The sequence below is a fragment of the Lonchura striata genome, chromosome 1 (genome assembly GCF_046129695.1).
Source record: "Lonchura striata isolate bLonStr1 chromosome 1, bLonStr1.mat, whole genome shotgun sequence".
NCBI classification, from domain to species: domain Eukaryota; kingdom Metazoa; phylum Chordata; class Aves; order Passeriformes; family Estrildidae; genus Lonchura; species Lonchura striata.
This window is the reverse complement of record NC_134603.1, coordinates 84065082-84086670: the sequence shown is the minus strand read 5'-3', so window position 1 is coordinate 84086670 and position 21589 is coordinate 84065082. Positions and strand designations below refer to the sequence as shown.

The 21589-nt window shown below is 35.5% G+C and overlaps 1 protein-coding gene across 3 annotated transcripts in view; it reads left to right on the top strand.

Annotated features, from left to right (window-relative positions):
* The window catches only part of SLC9A3 (solute carrier family 9 member A3), a 53411-nt gene that overhangs the window by 15523 nt on the left and 16299 nt on the right, over positions 1-21589 (top strand). For all 3 annotated transcript variants that reach the window (XM_077785434.1, XM_077785436.1, XM_021540506.3), the window contains exons 2-8: positions 8990-9292; positions 13930-14090; positions 16038-16116; positions 16943-17120; positions 18044-18264; positions 20141-20343; positions 21152-21241. In XM_077785434.1, the coding sequence (XP_077641560.1) occupies positions 8990-9292; positions 13930-14090; positions 16038-16116; positions 16943-17120; positions 18044-18264; positions 20141-20343; positions 21152-21241 (1235 nt within the window). The remainder of the gene's footprint in view (positions 1-8989; positions 9293-13929; positions 14091-16037; positions 16117-16942; positions 17121-18043; positions 18265-20140; positions 20344-21151; positions 21242-21589) is intronic.

Sequence of the window (21589 nt, the reverse complement as noted above, 5' to 3'; positions counted from 1 at the left end):
TTAGTTTCAATTAATTTATCATATTAAAATGAAGGTTGAAAGGAAAAAAATTAAAATTCATAGTGTGAAACTCAGTTCTTGGCATTTCTTTATTTAACCCACGTTACTGGAAAATAGTTTGGTATTTTAAAACTAAAAAAATGCATACACTATCTGTAAATAACTTTCAGTGAATCTTTAAAGATTCACTGAATTTAAAGCTGGAGCAGTTGCAATATATTGCAACTTAATTATAATACCTTTACATAGCAAGTGAAGCAGTTTTATGATTCTTTTACTGTCCTGTTTTATATCCTCTACTATACTTCAAGGTGTTTCTACTATGTACTTTGCTCTCATTTTGAAATATTATTTTTGACTGTTCCCATTTTTCTTTCAGTGCCGTTCAGTTCCATAAGGGCCAAATGCTACCAGACTGGCAGTGTAGTGGGACTGCCCCTTCAAAAAAGAAATATTTAGCATAATTATGATAAACTGTGCCTGACTGTTTAAACTTCATTATGTTCTAAGTGCTTATAGAGGTAATAGTTTCTTACTTACACACTTTGAGTTTGGCTTGAGGCTATCTTACTATGTTATGACCTATCAGCTGGGAACCTTGACCTGTATGTTGGTTACATTTTTAATTGCTAACATATTTTGTTAATTGTTCACCTACAGAGAACAGCTACCTAAAATTTCCTCCTTAATGAGTTCATTACAATGCTGTACACTTTGTAAATGGTGACCATTACATGTGTGACAAGTAACGAGATCTTTCTTGAGCTGGATTAAACCAAACTCAAACCAGTCCCTCCATATGAAGAACTTTTGTGCCTTGCTTAGGAAAAATATGTCCAAGAATAATTATAAATAACATTAATATGCATGCTCACGTAGTATATTTTAAGACAGTACCAAGATCCAATACTAAAAGTGGCTTTTACCTCTTGTGTACAATATATGTATATTGCATCTCTGAGTTTCTTCAGATATAAAATAACTCCCAAGTTTATTTCAATAAATCTCTCCTTTTTTTTCTAGATTGGGTAAAAGCATAAGGTACTGATTAATAAAATAATTTCATGTCTGTCTAAGGATTATTGATAGAAGAAATCCTTAAAACCTCTTTTCTTAAGAGATTTTTGCCTGTTCTATATAAACAATTCAAAATGGTAACATCAATTCATAACACTTGTTTTGTTGTTGCAAGGTCCATAGAACAGAATTCAAAGGACTATAAAATATGCTATCAGTCCCCTGAGCAGGAAAAAAATCTAAGCACACTTTGTTGATAAAGATTAGAGAGGCAAATATAGACTAATAATGATCAGCTTCAGTTCTGACAAGTCTGCCCAAACACTTCCTGGACAAACTAGAAATGCAGTTGAATGCTTTGAATCCTTGCTTCAACTGAAGCACTCTTAGAACACAATGGAAGATTTTTTCCTTTAATTTAAGCCTAAATTCATCTACCGATAAGACAGGATAAAATAATTTCTGTGTGGATAAAGAAAAGATGAGATAAAAGCATGGAACAATAAGAGGATTGCTTTTCAGCCACATGAAATCACTAGAGTTTTGGACAGGTGTTATGCAGGGCTTTGGTTTTGCTCTTTTTTTGATTTACCACTACACAGATGTGGGCCTTCCTGCTGAAGGTTTCTGAGGACATATTTCTGCAGGCATTATCAGTATTCACGTAGATCTGGCTATTGTACAAGGAAAAATATATAATCCTAAGTACTAGGGGAAGGGATGTAATACAGTAATACGAAAGGCAGTTTCACTCAGACACCATGACAGGAACGGACATGAGAATGGGAAGGGGGAGAGAGGTACACCTGTACAAAGTGAATGCAGGGTGACTGTGAGTCACCAGTGTGATAAAGAGTCCAGGATGTAGCTGAACTATAGATTGTGATAGGAAATTATTAATGCTGTTGGAACTGCTTCTACTATGACTCACGCAGAATGCAGTCTATATTTCTGATGGCTCTGAATCCACAAAGGTGAACTCAGATTGAAACAGGCAGAGCTGAAGACAGAAAAGAAGTAGTTTACTTTCAAAAACCAGAGACAAGCAGCAAAAAGACAGTATGTTTTTCTGCCTGCTTATATAATATAAAATTAAGGAATTATTATTAGGGCAAACCAGCCATTTAAGAAAATTGATATCACTTCCACAAAAGAAAATGGACATAAAATATCTGTGAATGAGTTCAGGCTAGAAATCAGAATGAAGTCTCTAACTGTGATGAGGGCTGGTGGTGTGCCTTCACATAGACTTAGCTGGAGCAATAAACCTCTGAGATGAGGATCATTAAATATGATGGTGTTATAATTAAGGTCTGGATAAACAGCTAAATAGCCCTTCTAATATTTATGGTTCTTGATGAGAATTCCCAGATACTCTGTGCAGGCTACATAAGCAGCTGTAATTAGTTGAAAGGTGTGCTTATGGCTTTGCAGGAAAGAAATGCTGTGTTTGCTAAAGTAGGAAACTCGGGAAGTCAAGTCATGAAAGACATGTTAACAAAGAGATCCAGTACAATGGAGGCCAGTGCACAGAAGAATGCAAAACTGGTGCATCTGTGAAAATAATACAGATTACAAGGACAGAGCTGAAAATGGAAGACTTGAAAGTATAAAGAAATCAAGTGTAGCATGTGCAGGAAGTTTATTGGGTAGGTGGGCATGACTGTTGAGAAGTAAAGGGAGCCATATCAGAAGATAGGGGAATTATAAACAAGTAAAACTTCTTAAACAGGAAATGGTATCAAAAGCCTTCTCTTAGTAAAGAGTAGAGTAAGTAGATATTAGACTTATCAGCAAAACTTCTGGAGAAATTTGAGATTAAAGTGGTAGTATAAATAACAGCCCAATAAACAGAAGAGAAAGTAACTGTAGCATTGAAGAAAACTAATAAAAACTGCCAACATGATTAAAAATGAAACCAAAAATGGTCATTATGGTTAAGCAATTTTCTAAACCGTTGCAATGGGGGAGTTTGCTAAGGATTTTGTGCTATCCATTTTATAAGAAAAAAATCACTGTTAGATTGAACAAGGTTATGTGCAGACTGGGACTGACATACACTGCCCTCAGTATCATGAGAGGATCACGGCACACACCAGAGGAAGCCAATTAAAGCTCAGTGATTATATGAGACCCTGAGACCCTTGGTAAACCAAGAGTGAGAATTTTAAAATAGTAACTGCTCAGCTGCTTTTTTTACTTGAATAACTGAATGGGAAATCATCTCCAAATAATCTAATCTAATCTAATCTAATCTAATCTAATCTAATCTAATCTAATCTAATCCCTGTTAATCTGTTAAAGGAGTGTGCAGACAAAAAAAAGCAAACGTAGAAAATACACAATTGTCTCTGTCCCAGCATCTATACACAGTTCCTACACCATGAATGCTGCACTCTCTTGCAGGGGTGTTTATTGCCTGTATGTATTTCTACAGGACTGCTGCTTCTTTCTTGGTATGGCAGATGTAGCTGGTCAGTCTGAGCTGTGACCCACTACATGGTTGCAACTAAAGTGTGGGGCTATGGAGCAAGAGCATGCCCAGGGATCCATGTCTTTTAGGCATGGGAGAACCAAAATGATAATTTCTAGAAAATGCATGCTCTATATTATATTTTAGAGGGTTTGGCCATGTCTTATTCAGGTAAACCAACATAATAGCTGTTGGTCAGGGCTTTCCAGAGTCTTTTAAACTACATTACTGACCAGCTACAGTTGATAAAGTTTAGGTCACAAATCAGTATTTGACTATATTTTGAGCTATTATGCAGGCAAGGTAAAGCAGATTTTTCCTCCAGGTATGCTATAGGAATTTTTTGCTGTTCAACTACTGGAAGATATTTAGAGGAAAGAGTTCTCTTTGGGCAGAATATTCTTCTGTGTAATTTATTATATCTTCTCTTAAAAAGTTTCTTGTGCTATTACAAAAATCTGATTGTGTGCTACCTTGGAGATAGTGTTATTTGCATCTCTGAAAAGTAAAGAAGCTCAAAGGGGCTTGCAGTGTTTTGCTCTCAATTTGGTCAATGGCAAGGGTTTTCACCAGCTACAGAGAATCAAGTCTTGGAGCTCCAATCAGAAGCACCCATGGCCTGATAAGTATGATAACTTTAACTTTTTAAGTGAAAATAAAGAGTCAGAACTGGAAAACTGACTAATAAGGGAGTGTCAGTGCGTATTTGAACAACTAGTAAAAATGCAGATAGGAATCATCATGCCTGCCACTAACCCTGATAAGAGGAGCTTAGAAATGTTTGCAGATTCATATCTATGCTTTCACAGAAACTATGGAAATTATAGGCTCATCATATTTTAATTTTTTAAATTATTTTATGTGTCCTTGGATTTTATCCAAAGATACATGGAAAAAATCAGCAGAGAATTATCATCATTATTATACATCAAGTCTTGATTTCTGTGCATGGCATATTGTGTACTGTGCACATGCAGTAGGTTTTGTGATTGACTGGAACAGTGATACTAGCTGCAAAAATAATTTTACTGTTTTCAGAGACTTGATTTTACAGTATCAAAGTTAATATAATTAATCATTTGAAATAGTGTTGAAATAACTGCATAAATCCTGAAATTTAGCAGTATTTTAAATAGGTTGTTTCAGATTTTTGTTTTTGCAGTGCTGTATTTTCAAAAAGTTGTAAATCTATTTTGAATCGTTCATTTCAGATGAAAATAATGCAAAAAAAAATCTAGATCTAAGATACTAAATTATTTCCTTTGATAAGAAAAAATCACTATTGATTAAAAATAGGTTTTGTTAGAGATAATTTAAAAAATAAGTGGAAACCCTACATCAGAAAAAAATTTTAGGTATCTACAAATATTACATCTTGAAGATGAATTGTACAGTATCTCTTCTTTATTATTTTTAAATTAATTTTTCCTTTCTTTTAACCAGTCTTCGTGACTTCATTTCTTTGATTAAGTGAGAAAAAGCTTATTCTGTTAAATTACATCTCCCAAACCAGTCATAGATGGCATTAGAAAGCAAGAGATACTTCATTGAATGCTGTAAATTCCACAGAAAGACTTAATCTAAGTTACTGCATTTATAAAAAGCCATGAATCCCAATTTACTTCTTAAAGTATGTTTCATTCTTTGAGTCAAAGAAAGTGTTTCCAGCCACCACATCATAGATTGCTAATTTATTTTGTCTTTCTTGTCAGATAGCTTAAATATCACAGGTCCTTTTCCTAGATCTCAAAGGAAACACCTGAAAAAAATCACAGGATGTTTACACTGTGTAACTGTACCTTATTTTGTAGAAAGCTTCTAATTTGGTAATGCTCAGCTTGAATTTAAACACAGTTTACCCTGTAGCCAGTCCAACCCATTTTCAAACCAAGTATAGCATGTACTGGAAGGGAGGCAGACGTTTCACTTTTTCTTTAATATTGTATCTAGACTTAGGTAGAAGAATTCCAAATTATAAATGTTAAAATGATAAATGTAAGAATTTATAGATCACAAAATTGTCCTGTGCACAGTTATTTCTTCTATGCCATGAACTGACTACAGGTGCTCTTTCTTTGCCCTTTTCCTCATCTCATTAAAATATATTAATGTATTTTTCTTTATTAACAGTGGTGAAAGTAGATAATTTCATTTCTGGGTCTGTAACAGGGCAATTTATCTGAGCAGCACTGCATGCTATCCTCCTTCCTGATAGTTGAAATTTCTTTCACATCAGAATCAAACTAAACTCTTTGTCCATTAGGAGTTTACAAACCTTGCTGGATGGTATTTTGCTCCTCAGTCAGGTGAAACACCTAGTCATGCTAGACATTTAGCTGTAATTAAAGCTTCCAGTTCCAGTTTGTCATGGGGACACAATTAATTTTGTGGGACAGTTTTTGGATCTCTTTTAGACAGTAAAGGCAACTTCATGAAACTTTATGGAAGTGCCATCTTTCTGTGAGTTTGTAATACTCTCAGAATATATCAGAGACATTGCTTCAGAATAATGAATTGCAAAAATAAACATTAAGGAGTGAATTTGGAAGTAACCTATCTCTATCAAATTCCACAAATGTAATAACTACTCATAATATACAATCTTAATTAAATATATTTTATAGACATATCCAGAAAAAAACAATCAATCTATGTAGGTGCAAATATGAGGTCAAACATTAATCTAAGTTCCAATTGCATTTCAATTCTAAGCTATTTTATTAAATTTCATCAGTTGTGGTATTTTCCTTTTACTTATTTATATGCTTATAGACATATTTCTGTTAATCATATAGCATGCTATCTGTCTGAAGAGTTAGCTAGGCAGTTATCTTAAAACAAATACAGTCTGGTTTTCAGATTTTGCTTGGGCCAAATACAAAAATGAAAAAAAGGCTTCTCTAGACCCCATTCATGCAATAACTTTCCTGTTCATGGCCTGCATCCTTAAACTAACAGAGCAGAAGAATTTAATGCTGATAATATTAAAATCTGGCACAGGTAATCAGTGGCTGGAGTTAAAGGGGACTGAGACAGATAAGACAGAGTTGATTAACTGGGAAAATGCAACTTTTAGGAGGAGACAATATTATAACCAAAATCAGATTGGCTTCACAGAATTCAAAACTGGTTTTGTTTGAAAAGGGGAGAATCCTACAGAATATGAAATTTTAGCTGGACATTTTTTTTCCCCTGATTTGCCTAGTTTTAAAATGTCTTCACAGGTTCATTTTAATTTTTTAACTTTAACTTCTTGTAGTCATGGCTTATCTGCTAACATAAGAGTAGGAAAAACAGACTTTGGTTAGTAAGACTAGCTTAGCAACATTCATTTTCAGGGATAAGGAGATAATCCCCTCTCTGTGAGGTGATAAATTAGTTGATAATTCACTGACTAGAAATTCAAGGAATCAAGAATGACTAGCAGGAAGGACTTTCGAGAAGCTAAATGCCACAATTTGTACACAGGGAATAGTAGCTAGTTTACTTTTCTTCATTTAATTTCCTCTCTCTTCTTTTTTAATGCAAGCCCAAGGGATTTTATAACAAAGAGAGGAAACTTAACAGGAAAAACAGAGTGTTTGTTTCTGTGAAGTGTCATTCATCTCTTCATTACATGACACCGATGATATAGACAGCTGGCATGGTTTAGCCAGCTTCACTGAATGCAATTTGTTTTTGTGTCTGATTGCTTTTGTATTAATCCCACTTTTTAGCTGTGTTCCAACATGTTTTCAAGTCTTGTCTGCAAACACTCAGGAACATCTACATTCACACTCATTATTGCCATAAGTTCTATAGCTTAAGGAAGCACATTATTGTGGGGCTGCTGTAATGATGATGGTGCCTGTGTAGATGCTGCCAAGGCAAAAGCCGATAGTTCAGGAGTGGGGCCCTTAAAACACCCTAAAAGGTAACTAGTAAATGTTTGACAAGGACAAATACTTGTATGGGAAGAAAAACAATGGTCTTTCAGTAAAGTAACCTGGTCTAAGATCTCTCCATGGTCATTGGAATGCTTCTTCCACTATGGCTTAAGGGTCTGGAATTCATAATGATGGATTTTTGTCCAAGCTAGCTCTTAGCTAAATTGCATTAGCATTGTAACAGCTTCAACACAGCTGATGTTCGAACTAGGAGAAACTTAGTGGCTCTTACTAAAATTTTCTTTCTGGAGTGTAACTCTCGTTTTCAACACAAAGCTATGTAAGTGAAGCCACATTTATTGGATCAGTTTCACAAAATACCAGGGTTCAGGCTGTCTGGGACACATCATTATTTAAGATAAACTGAAGGACAAGCTTACAGAAATCCCCAAGGAACTCAACGAATCCACCCATCCTTATTTATTATCAAACACTTCTGCCTTTTCCTCCTAATTTTATGTTTACTTGACTTCTCTTTTATATAGACTTGACTTCTCTTCTTCCAATATTTCTTTGTAGACTTGACTTCTCTATGTTCTTCTCTCTGCTTTTTTATTTTCTTTTATCTGATACCTATCAAATGCATATGTTTTATCTGATACTATCAAACGCATGTGTTGCCACATGTATTTGCAGTCTTAGTTGTGTTGCTGTCACCTTGAACAGTCTGTTTTTTCTGTCTGGTCGCACCATCTCTCTGTCTCCTTAGACTTGCTCCTGGAACTCAGTAATTTTCCCCCCTTCTGATTATTGGCTAGTCTAATAATTTGACCAAACCATACTGTTGTATATTTTGCTGTGATAGATACCATATATTGTTTGTCTTTATTAACAGATTTTACATACTATCATAAGATACAAATTTTCTGACACCCTATACAAAAAAGGCAGCCTACTGCAGAACCATTCCCCACAAATACATATATCAAGGAACCACTGAAGCCTCATTTCTTTCAGAAAGCCTCTGAATTATGAGAAATCCTTATTAGGGATGTCTTGAAGAAAAGGCTCAAAAGGGATTTCCCATGATATAATCTTCATTTTCTGCTGCAGGCTACATTATCAGAATATTTATACATTTAAAAAAGAGTTGTCTTGAAACTAGTTCTTCTTTCAGCATCCTTATCATATCTTCCAATAGGCCTGTTAATAAACGGATCATTTTTAAAGACAATAATTAGGAAGCTGGGTGTGTATTTTTAGTAACAGAAATAAACCATAATGTCATCCATTTCCAGGACTTCTCCATTGCTTTTCAGCCTTGCACTTACTGCTTTGCAGAGAACATCATCTTTCCCTAAACAGATATTGTTAAGAGAAGATAATCCGATGAAGGATATAAATGTCATATATTGGCTTCAGATAAAATATGCTGGATAAAATCTGAAGATCAACTCCTTTTTTTTTTATTCTATAAGTGTCTGTATCCCAAACATTCCATGTACGCTTTTGGGTCTAATCAAAATCAAAGCAAAAATTTTGTGTGGAGTCAAAATTGACAGCTAACAACAGTCATTGCTCAAATTGTTTCTCCATTTAATTTTTGACACACTTTTTTTATGTTTCCTTGCAGTTTTCCACTTGTCCCACAAAGTCACTCGGGTGGTACCAGAAAGCGCTCTGCTGATTGTCCTTGGTCTTTTCCTCGGTGGCATTGTATGGGCAGCAGATCACCTTGCCTCCTTCTCCCTGACACCAACTGTATTTTTCTTCTATTTGCTTCCTCCCATTGTTTTGGATGCTGGGTATTTTATGCCAAATAGATTGTTCTTTGGAAATCTTGGCTCCATCCTTTTGTATGCCGTCATTGGGACAGTATGGAATGCTGCCACAACTGGTTTATCTCTCTATGGTGTCTATCTGACAGGAATAATGGGTAAGTTTGATCTGTGAAGATACAATTATGAATGCTACTGTATATACTGTTAGATGGGGGATAAGTTACAATGTAACAACTCTTTCCAGCAGAAAAATTCTATTTTAATGGGAGCAGTTTGTAATATTTTTATCAAATTTAAGAATGACCTTTTCCTTAGGGACAAATCTTCCCTAAGGAAAGTATAAAAGCTACTTGAATCCATGTCTCTTATATTGTCCTGCTCTAAATGTGGGCACACACTTTCAGGATAAAACTCAATGCTAATGGACATCTGGACAAAAATATACACTAAAGGGCTTGTTTCTTTCTGCTGTGATAGAAATCTTAAAAGTTACTCTGAAATGAAAGTGTCTTCCTGAAGTCAGCTTTAGTATTATGTGTTATTTTTACTGCTACTTAATAATAGATTATATTACTCTATTTAATGTTATTGATGCAATTAAGAGTTATTTACAATAAGTGTTATCTAATATTAAGTGGCTCCTGAGAGGGTATATATGCATGACCAATCTACACATCTTGTTTGCATTTTCTGAGTCTGGAAATTGTAACTGAAGATTTAGAGGTTTTACAAAATGAAGTAGCAGATGTCTTATTAAAAGAAAAATAAAAAAACAGAAGCCATTTTAATGGGAGCAGTCCAAAAGGGCTTCATAAGGTGGTTAATGCACAATTTCTATAGACCACAAATCCAAAAAAGTGAGGGTTTCGTATTGCTTGTGGGTGGCCCATCCCTGGCAGTGTTCAAGGCCAGGCTGGATGGGGCTCTGAGCAACCTGGTCTAGCAGAAGGCATCCCAGGTAGTGGTACTGGAGGGCATAAGAAGTCCCATCCAGCACAAACCATTCTATGATTCTAAGACACATTTTGTCTTAATTATACTGTGATGTAAGGGCACAGGTCTGCTAGAAGAGGCACAGACCAGCAGTACTTAATCACTACTTCCATTTAAGACTCATGTTATGTAATTGAAGTTTGTAATATAGACAGCTATGATAGATACATTTTAGATATTCACCTTGTTATGAGTCTTATTTTAGAAGCAGTAATATTTTCTTGGGAAGATACAAAGGTGACAGATCAGATGCAAAAATCATTGAGATTTTTAGATAGATAAGAGGTTTACTGTGCTTTAAGCAATATATTTGATCCACAATATCACATTTATAATTAAAATCAGGTGTTCAGAAAGAAAACATATAACAGGGATATTTCTACTGCAGATCGGAAAAAAAATTCTTTATTTAAATATCCAAGATGCTTGGACCAATTAAAAAATATGGCCAAAAATATTTTCTTAAAAACCTGTTCTCAGAAATACAATGTATGATAATTACTTTAAAAATATGTTGCTATAAGTCATTAAAAGGAAAGGATAGATTTCCTTACAACATGTGAAATAGAAAAGTTGACTGTTTTCGAAAATAAAAATTTTAGGAGAAAAATTCACTTAAATTATTCTTCTCCTCCCAATCTGTAAACAACTCATGGCTAACTGCAAAAGCTGGGTTTCATGGTTATATGTTCTGCTTCATCCGTATGCAAATATTTTAGTGAAAATGCATACTAGAACTCTGAACTTACAGCTACACAGGACAATCACCCCCTACCACAGGTCATAGCTAAAGCTCTACAAGAGAAATTTGGGTATGTTAATAAAGGCGAACAAGAAACTGACATGTCTGGCAAACTTCAATGCTTATAAAGAGCACTATTTGTGTACTGTGGGGACCTGTCTTTGCCGTGAAGACCTACTAGAGGTCTAATTCCAGCTGTAAAAAAGGCCAGATAAGGCTGACCCTGATTCAAACTATGTCATCCTCCAGCAAAGCTGAGTAGGTGTCTGAAATACCTACATGGCACAGACTTACTAATCCACTAAATCTATTGTGTTGACCTCAAAGAGGTCAACAAGATCTAACCACCACACTGTGAAAAACCTTGCTGTTGTTACTTGCTGAAGATAGGAGAATGTTGAGTTGCTCAGTTTCTAGAAGAGTTCATAGTACCTTCTGGTTGAAGCTCCATGGCATATATTTATTTCTATCCCACTTGTTCTACAATTAAAGTGAATAATGATAAAAGTAATATCATTAAAATGTAGAAATGTAAATCCACTATAGACTAAGATGAACTAAAACCTTCTAGCTTTGAGAACTAAAGACTTCTAGCATTGCCATTCAGTGAGCTTTCAGTACTGTCCATCAATATAAGAATGCATAATCCAAACTGGATTGCATAGATTTCCTACATAAATAAACATAAAAGCAGACCTTTGTTGGCATTTGATACTCTTGAGATATAATAATTTGCAGGAGGAAAATGGAGAAGGTGGTAATGAAAAAATCCTTCTTTAGAACTGAAATAAAGAGTATCACATTGTTAACCATCAGTTGTGTCAGTCTGCTTCCACAGAATAGGAAAAATTATGTAACTGCTGATTGCAGTGAACTGTACACTGTTCACTGGAGAACTAACACTTGCAATATTGTGGTTGTGACTAGTGCTTACAATAGTTTTTCCTATACAATCTAGGTCACAGCTGCAAATACTGAGTGTGTCTACAAGTCTTAAACTAGGCCCAGTGAACTTATCTTGGTCAGGTGTCACTGATGAGATGGAGGAAGCCATGGTCATGTTCCAATTGAATGCTGTTATTACTCTAAATGAAAGTCTGACTTAGAAAATCCCAGGCCTCTTGACAGTGCTTTGTAGGAATAATAGATGTGTCCTAACCTCCCCATAAATATTTGCTTTCTAGATTTACAAGTCTTCAAAGAATGTACCAATTGTTATAATTGGTAACACATAAAAAAGATAAGCAATCTCAGTGAGCCAATTTATTTTCAAAACTTAACATTCTATTATACCCTGATATCTGATAGTTATTGTCATTGGGCTTGTTCCTTCCTTAGGCCTGCCTGAGAAGGACAACATTTGGTGGAACCATTGCTTAGATTTAGGTTCACAGCTGTTCTCAGAATTTTTGGCACAGACTTAAGGTCACTGCCTCAACCCCACTTGCATGTTAAAACTGATAGGCTCACTCCTTGTTCACAGCCCTGTAGGTCCAAATGTGAACAAGACTATTTATCTTCTTGAAAAAATAACATAGTTATACATCTGTGCAAGCTATGAATTCCTATTTTCAGGGCCATACCTCCTACAAACTGTATGGAAACCTTGTAGATATTCTGATTGGCAGATAGCTAAGAGAATATATACATCTGCAGTTCCACCAGAGTACTGGGCATTGTCACATATAACAGGGTGCTGTCTATGCCTGTCTCTGACTGCCCATATAAGTATCCTTTTCTTGAGTAAATAAGCCTATGCCATTTTGTATCAAAACTATTTGGAATCTGGTTTCTGTTTCAATTACATTCTAAGCACAAACCATTTTGAATTTGAAAAATTACCTTTCAGAGTTCTTTCTAGAGGGGTGGCCATACTGTTCTGGAAGTACCTTACAGGCCCTACCGATCCTGTGGCTGTGGCTATGGCTACTGACTGTCATTGTCTGACTCATGCTTCAAAACCATTTAATTAGATTGATTTCTTCTTTACCTGTAGAAATCATGCCTGAAAATTGTGGGCATGTGTCTCTGCATTGTGTTTTAATGAATGAATTCTCAACCTGTTCCTTCTTTGCTCTTCCTCATATGATTTTTGGCAACATCACTTCTTAATGAACCTTGCTTCCTCCACCCATTAGTGAACACACGGGGAATTTTACTGCTCAGAAATCTTTACCTTAGAAAAAAATTACTTTGTTACCACTTTGGATTTCATGAAGAGGGTAGATTTTGCTAGGTATTTAGGAAGCTGAGCAAAGCGTTTTTTGTGGCTATGCAACTTTTCTTTCTGCTACTTTTAAAATGACAGTGAATGCTTGTCTTGGTCTGTTTCCATAACTGAACAAAATAACCTTAATAACTAAAAGTAAGTTTAAAAAAATACTGGGTTACACTGTCACCAGAATTTTGTAGCTTCAAAACTTTTGAAATCGTTGCCAAAATTCCTTAGGGGCTATAACACAAACATGTTGGTCCTTCATCTATTTTTATGGTCCACTTGCAGGCAATTTAACAGCCTCATGAATCCTAATTTGGAAACAAGTGCTTAACAAGTAGCTATCACTGAGTAAGGAGGCCACAATTTGTACTGAGTGCAGTTAAACACCACTGTTGCAGTTCTTAGTGATCAAAAGTCAAATTTGACCCATGACATGAAATATTTTGGAATATTTACTTCACAAGTGCTGGTATGGCCCTCTTAGCATCTTGTGAGTTCTCAGCTATCCTGAGATAATTTAGTCAAGTTAGACAAACCATGCGACACACAAATAGAAAGCGCGTTTAGATCTGGAATTGTCTTTTCACAAGAACAGGATAGTACTGCTCCTGCTTCTAGAAGTAACTTTGATCCACATTGGCTAATGCTGAATCAAAAAAAAAACTTGCAGGATACAATATGACTCAGTGCAGAAATAGTTACTGTAACACGCTTTCCAGTTGATGACTTGGCATCTCTATTTTCTAGTATTTGGCATTTTCTGTAATATCCCAGTCTGTCATTACTATTGCTAATACAGAGATTATTCTGCTTATAATTTGTTTGCTTTGTTTTTGAAGGTGAACTGCACTCTGGGCTGCTGGACTTCCTCCTGTTTGGCAGCTTAATTGCTGCTGTGGATCCTGTAGCTGTTCTGGCAGTGTTTGAAGAAGTCCATGTCAATGAAGTTCTATTCATCATTGTTTTTGGAGAATCACTTCTGAATGATGCTGTAACTGTGGTAAGTAAATTATATATCCCAAAGTCAACTAACTTAAGGGGATTTCTTCCAACGTGCATTTTCCCCTTTAAAGAAACATTGTACTCTCTGTGTGTATCTACTCATGGGCTACTGTAGTGCAGCTAATGGTATTTTCTCTCTTGCTCACAAATATTAGATGTTTGATCTTCAAAGCTATTTGGAGATGTGACATAAAACACACAGTGCTGAGTTGGACACTTCAAATGAAATTTCATGGGTGCATGTTTTATATGCCTTTGCTGTTCAAGTAGGGCTTTCATGACTTAATGAAATCAGTTCCAGAGATTTTAAGCCTTCCTTTGCTGTTATTTTTTAATGCACATACATTTTTCTACATATTTGTATTATGTTCATAATTTATATGCAGACCTTAGCCAGTGAGAGAGAGAATACTCTTCAAAGTGTTTATCCTGCTCCCTTAGCATTACTTTGGTCAGATGTTTATCAAACAGATATATAACAAAGAGTCAATTTGGAAAAAAAATTGTGTGATATTTTAGAAAGTTTCTGGGGTTTTTTGCAAACATTTTAAAATTTAGAAAGTCTGTAATAGATGTAAAATAATTCCAGATTCCTACTGATATTTTAATTTTGATTGATACACCTTTTCTTTTCACACAATTTTTTTTTCCCCCAGACAAAATTGTCAATAATTTTGTAATGCAGTGCTAGTGGTCAGGGACCAGGAAGTCCTAAGGCAGAAAGATGCTATGCAAACAAGTTGCTGTGCAGCTTAAGTTCACTTTTGGATCATTTCCTATTCCTGCTCCTTCCTATCTTCAAGGGAGGGTAAGACATGTTCAGGAGGCTCAATGACTTAACTTTTTGCAGCCAAGGAAGCAAAGCACTCTAAAGTCATTGGCAGCAGCCTAACTGTTCATGAGTTTGAAAATGACAGAATTGCTTCCAGAGAAACCTAACTGTCCTTGGATACTGGTATCCTTAGTACTTCTGGGTTATTGCCAAAATTAAAATAAACCTCTGACGAACTCAAGTATCAACATCGCTGGCTTTCAGAAGAAAAAGAGATTTTGTTACTGTGAAATTAACACAGTCTACAAATAAAAGAAAGTTTGATTGTTCATTGATAAAAAAACAGAAGAGCAAGTATGATCCAGAGCTACAAACCACAGCCTATGAAGAAATTTGAAACAGTATTTATTACCTTGAAAAGGAAAAGATTGGAAGATAGAAGAAAGTGGATGGTATAGCATTCTTTAGACATAAATATGTAAAAGATTACTGTTACAGAAAAAAGCAAACTGTATACCATGACTGCATGAATACAATAAGAATTATCAAGTTTAGCTGCAACAACAAGGAAAGCTGAGAAAGCCTCATTCACCAGTGGAGGAACTAAGAGCAGATTAAATTGACATGTCTCAAAAATTATACTCATATAAACCCCCTTAGGCACTGGTATGGATAAGGTGAATTCATTACTTTCAGCTCAATCACTGTTAGTCAATTATTTTAAAAGTTTTAACACAATTATTATATTCTCTCATGTCCAACTTATATATATTTAACATATTTCAATTCAGTATCTTATTATTAGCATCATACTACTGTCTTGTTAATTATCTCATTTATCTTATATGTGTGAGGGAATGAATCTTTCAAATACTTTGATTTTACAGCAAAATGTGCTTTAGAAAACACATATATATGTAACAATGCTTTATGGGTGACATATTGAAGAGTGAAATGTATTGTTGTGAAGTGTTCTTTTTTTTAAATTTTTGTTTCTTCTTGGCCCACTGCATTTATTTTATTTTGAGAAAATATAAAATTCTTGCTCCAGACAGAATTTCCCTCAGAATTTCCCCACAATTTCAGACTTCATAATATTGAGGCCCCTAAGGAGATTACTTTAATAGGCTCAATTCAGGAGCAATTATTAAATTAGTCTACTTTTCTTTCCAGGTGCTGTACAATGTGTTTGACTCTTTTGTTGCGATAGGTCCAATGAATGTGACGGGAATTGAATGTCTCAAAGGCATAGGTGCGTAGAAATAAATTCTGTATCACACAGTTGGTGTATATATGCAGTATTTTAAACAAAATATTATTATTATGCTATTGGCAACTGTTATTTTTCATGCCTTTCTATTATTACTCATATTCACACACTTATATGGCACAGGTAAATATCTTAAGAAAATAAAAAAAAATATTCTTGAATATTTGGGAAACTTAATCAGATCTGTTTTCTTTTGGGGACGCTCAACAGATGTGGAGTTCATTTGCTGAGAGCACCAAAACTATCAGCTATATACATTTTCTTTGTATTTTATAGCATTTTCTTTATATTAGCCTATGGTCTCCCTGCATTCCAGGAAAGTTGAGATTGCATACAGGCATTGCCACTCCTTGTCACTGATCACCATCAAGCAATGTTTGCCAGTAACTATCAAGAAATTTTGCCTGAAAATTTAGTCACTATTTCCTATTCTAAGCATTGCATGAAACTAAATTATCTTATGAATAAATGTTTTAATAGTGACTTTGTCATATTCTATAATACGCTTTTGTAAAAAACATTTGTTTACAGAGCATGGGAAAAAATAGTACAAAGAAATGCAGTGGGTTTGAATAAAAGTAAAACGGTGAGGCCTAACTTCTTTACTAAAGAAGTAGCCTTGTTTTTCTACAGAATGCGACATCCACATACAAAGTGCTCAAAAGCCTTGAGCCTAGAAATGAATTTGACATGTCCTCCAAATTTTTCTGTGATTTACTGGCCATTTGCTGTCTTTTCTCTGGAAAAGAACTAGGTCAAACCATTATATTTCTATGGTTTAAGTTGTGTTAGGTGTTTTGTTTTTCAGTGTCATTCTTCGTGGTGAGCCTTGGTGGGACACTGGTTGGCATTTTCTTTGCATTCCTGCTCTCATTGGTCAGTCGTTTCACCAAGCATGTGAGGATCATTGAACCTGGATTTGTGTTTATCATTTCCTACCTGTCATACCTCACAGCAGAGATGCTTTCTCTTTCTGCCATCTTAGCGTAAGTCTCTTTTTATTACTGCCTACAAAGGGGATGAGAAAGGAAAATGTTCTTTAAAAACATTGAAAGGAAAATCTAAATTATATGGGACAACTATATTTTATATATATACATATATATAAAAATAAAAAATATATAATATATTTTATATATATATGGGACTCATTACATTTATGCTGGATAATACTATGTTCACACTGCACTAGATTATAGTTTACCAATCCTGTCATTCAGCCTTGAAAAGGACTGCAAATTTTCCAGTATTTGCTGAGCAACATGAGAACTCCTTTGCAAAATTCAAAGACATGACTCTTTCCTCTTTGTTATTAATAATACTTCAAACTTAACAGTTGTCCATTTGTGATGACATCTTTCCTTATTACTTGAAACTGAATAAATATTTTTCTAAGGGACTGTGTGAATGTCACTATTCTTCGTTCTCTCTCTGTTGTGGCTGACCATTAAGGTTTGCCTAAATGTTGCCAGTTTTGGCTTGAGTACCTCTATGGTCTTTCTCCTCTTAGTCTCCATTGATTCCCAGCATCCCTTTCTTCTCAGTTTTGCTTGTCATATTTGTAGATGATATAGTATTCAAGTTCTGAAAATCTTTTTGCAAACAGATCATTAGTTTAAGATTATGTCTAATGTAAACACGGTTCAAAAATTTGCATTGAAAGCAGTATGGTAATCTGAAGAGAATTACAGTCTGTTATGTTCAAATGAAATGCTGTCTTCAGGCCACTTGAGGTCACATCAGCATGTATATTTGAGTTATGCTTTCTACTAAGGGTAGACTCCATGTACTCGTGAATGTATCTTTTCTTAGGAATTAATAGTGGATTTTTATCACTATGTGACAGACAGATGGAAATAGTATTATATGTTGCGATACATATTTTCTGAACAATTGCTTCTTTTTCTAGGATAACCTTCTGTGGCATTTGCTGTCAGAAATATGTCAAGGCTAACATATCTGAACAGTCTTCTACAACTGTAAAATATACTATGAAAATGCTAGCCAGTGGAGCAGAAACTATTATCTTCATGTTCCTGGGTATTTCAGCTGTGGATCCAAATATCTGGACTTGGAATACAGCTTTTATTCTGTTGACTCTGGTCTTCATCTCTGTATATAGAGTTATTGGTAAGAGAGTGACCTTTCTGTTTTTGCATTGCACTGCTGATACAATCACATATTCTTTAGCCCTCTCCCCCCAAAAATATTTGGAGTTCTATGTTTATTTAGTTTGAAACATTCAATTTATTTTACTTGAATTTATTGCTGGATTTGTGTTAGACTAGTAGGGTAAGCTTTACAGTAAGTTCTGTCATATGCTGCAAATATAGCAGGATGTCATTTTTGATGATGTGTGAAGATATGAGTAGCCCAGCAGTTAACATGAATCATTCAGTGGCTAACCTTTGTTGACCCAGCAAATGGTATTGGCAAAATCTTCCAGTAAAATGGACTTTGTTCTTTAACTTGCAATCTAACAAAAGATGTGACTCTTGTCTGCCGTATCTTTCCTTCAGCTCTTTCAATTTGGCACTAAAGAGATTGTCTTAAGCTAATGTTATGGCTGACTTCAGGTTTTAGGCACACAGTGATATCAGACCATACATAATTACACTGCAGGTTCTCTGGCTTTAGAAATAATTCTCAGAGACTGATGAAAAACTGAGTAAATAAGGCTGTGGCAGGTTGGGATTACCTACTGTCAATTTACTGGGTTTATATACGTTTGCAAATATTTCAAAATACCAATGATGATATGCCCAGCCACATAGTTCTGCTGTAGTTTTGCTAAAATTGCAAAAAAGGTGAAGAATGAAGTACTTGTAGAGAGTAACAAACATGGCAATTTGGGAACCTGGGAATAAGTTAAACCAGCTTATTTGCCTTTTTGTCTTGACTTAAATTCAAATGACAGGTCACACATCTATCTAGCTGGCAGTTTTCCTAGATTCTGTGTTTTTATTCTGTCTAGAAGCTCCTGAGCTGAATGAAGTGCCTAGCTCCTTGCCCTCCTTTTCTAAATATTTTGAAAGCATTGTTAATTTAGCTGCCTCTCAGCAAGTAACTGCAAATGCACCTGAGGTGTTTTAAAAGTGTCTCATCTTTGACACTTTTTGTATTCCTCAAATGAGTGGTTAACAATCCTGTAATAGATAAGTAAATAGTAAATATTCAGCAATAACATTAAGCACCCACTAAAGTAATTTATCTTAGACATTGACAAATTACTAAATACTTGACTATATTGGGCATTACATAATCGCAGTTCTCATTCCGTGGAGGAGTCAGATTGGTAGCATTTCCAAGGTCCCCTCCCCCAGTGGCCCTCCTTACAGTTACAAGACACTTCTCTTGGCACAAGTTCAAAGTTCTTTAAAAAGAGAGGAATTTGTTTTGCACTGGCCTGCTGCAGTGGGACACACATGCCATGTCAGTCACATGAATGCTGAAGCTGTTTTCCCTCTGTATGGAGGGAGTTCTGGGATACATTGACACAGCTAGAGCCTTAGGTCTCCTGCAGCGGGCAGCATCTCACCTGTAGGTCTGGAGACAGTGTTAGCATAACTAAACAACCCTTCATAAGACAATTACTTACACATAATTTTCAATGATTTTCAAAAGGCTACCACACTCCCTAAATCAGTGCTGGTTTAACCTGTTTCTGTTAACTGACCCTGTGCATATCACTGGTTACAGTGCTAGAAAACCTATTCTTTCTTAATGAATTTCCAAGGTCAGCACATGGCGGAACCTTCCCTGGAGTGCCTGTGCCAGAGGGCAGCACTCTCAGAAGAGCTGCTGGCTCACAGAAGCAGCTTAACCTAATTCCTTCAGCTTGATGTAATGAGAAGACACCAAGTGGGCAACACGATGATAAGAAGGGGAAGTAGATGGTGAAGATTGTTATAAAGGCAGACTGGTGGCACCAGTTCTGTTACTCAAAGCTGGGATATAGACGTTCCATAAGGATATTTCTAGACACGCTGACATTTGTGTGTTACAGGTGTCATTATACAGACGTGGATTCTTAACCGCTACAGAACTGTCCAGCTGGAGATAATAGATCAGGTGGTGATGTCCTACGGTGGACTACGAGGAGCAGTTGCTTTTGCTCTTGTTGCACTTCTGGAGGAGAAAAAAGTAAAAGACAGAAACCTGTTTGTCAGCACGACTATCATTGTTGTGTTTTTTACTGTTATATTCCAGGTAATTTAACTTCTCAAGCATGCTTCTTGCAAGGAGAAGGAGTCCCTCAAATGTACCGAATGCTTAAAGCAGTTCTCAGCTGAAGGTTGCATATTGTTTCACTGAACTGAAAGCATAATTGAATTTGTAATTTTAGTAACAAAGATCCTATTTTATGTTTTCATGTGGGACCACATGGGGCAAAACACAATTTCCTCTGTGCTAAAAATTGTTCAGTCTTAGCTGCCTGGTATTAATAGTGCCAAGTTAATATCTGATTAAACATCCTTCACCTCATGTGAATAACTATAGGGAACCGTGCTTTTAATGGGCAGATACAGCCATTAAGCTGATCTACCTGAGCCTCAGTCCTTGTTTTAAAAAATAGCAGCAAGCAGTGGGGAAAGAAAGTATTTAACATCTAAACAAAATAGCACTTCCTGGATGAAAAACCAGCAATTTTAATGAAAATATGTCAGTAGATAGCAGCTTAGAATATTTTCTAAAGTGTATAACAAAAAGTTTAGTTGTGTTCACAGATTCCTGATTTGTGGAGAAAATACCATATTCAGTAGCAAAGGAAACACTTCTCCTCTTCCCCTACCATATTTTTCCTATAGATGGTATATTTTTCCACTGTTGTCTTTTCAAATCTTTGTAAGAGGAGCTGAAGGTACTGTATTATTTTATCTTCTAGAAGGAATAGAAATTAACTGAGAAAGTATGAGAACCACCAAATAAAACACAAATGTGCTTTATTTCTGTTTAACTGGCTGGAGGAAAGTCTAAGAGGACTTCTAAGCATTTATTGTCATGTTTCAATCCTTAGGGACTGACTATCAAACCTTTGGTACAGTGGCTGAAAGTGAAGAAAACTGAACACAGAGAACCAAAACTGAATGAGAAACTTCATGGCAGAGTAAGATATTAAAAAAAACCTCATGGTATCTTTGGCATTTTTACAGACCACCTTAAGAGAAAACAAAATTATTAGTGCAAATGTCTTTTTGTAAGGGAGTGGGCTATCAAAATCCTTCAAACATTTCAAACGTTATTTGTACATTGCTGTTTTTCTTTGATTGGAGTTCTATGAGAGGATATTCATATGAAAGTTCTGGTCTTTCACTTGAGAATTCAGTGGGGCTGTGAGTACTGGGGAGACAGCACAGATGGAATATGCTTCTTTGTCTTCATCTAAAAGAGGAGAATGATTGATGATTGCTAGGGCAAAGCATGTCCAAAAAATTTTATTTTTCCTTCTCAAAAA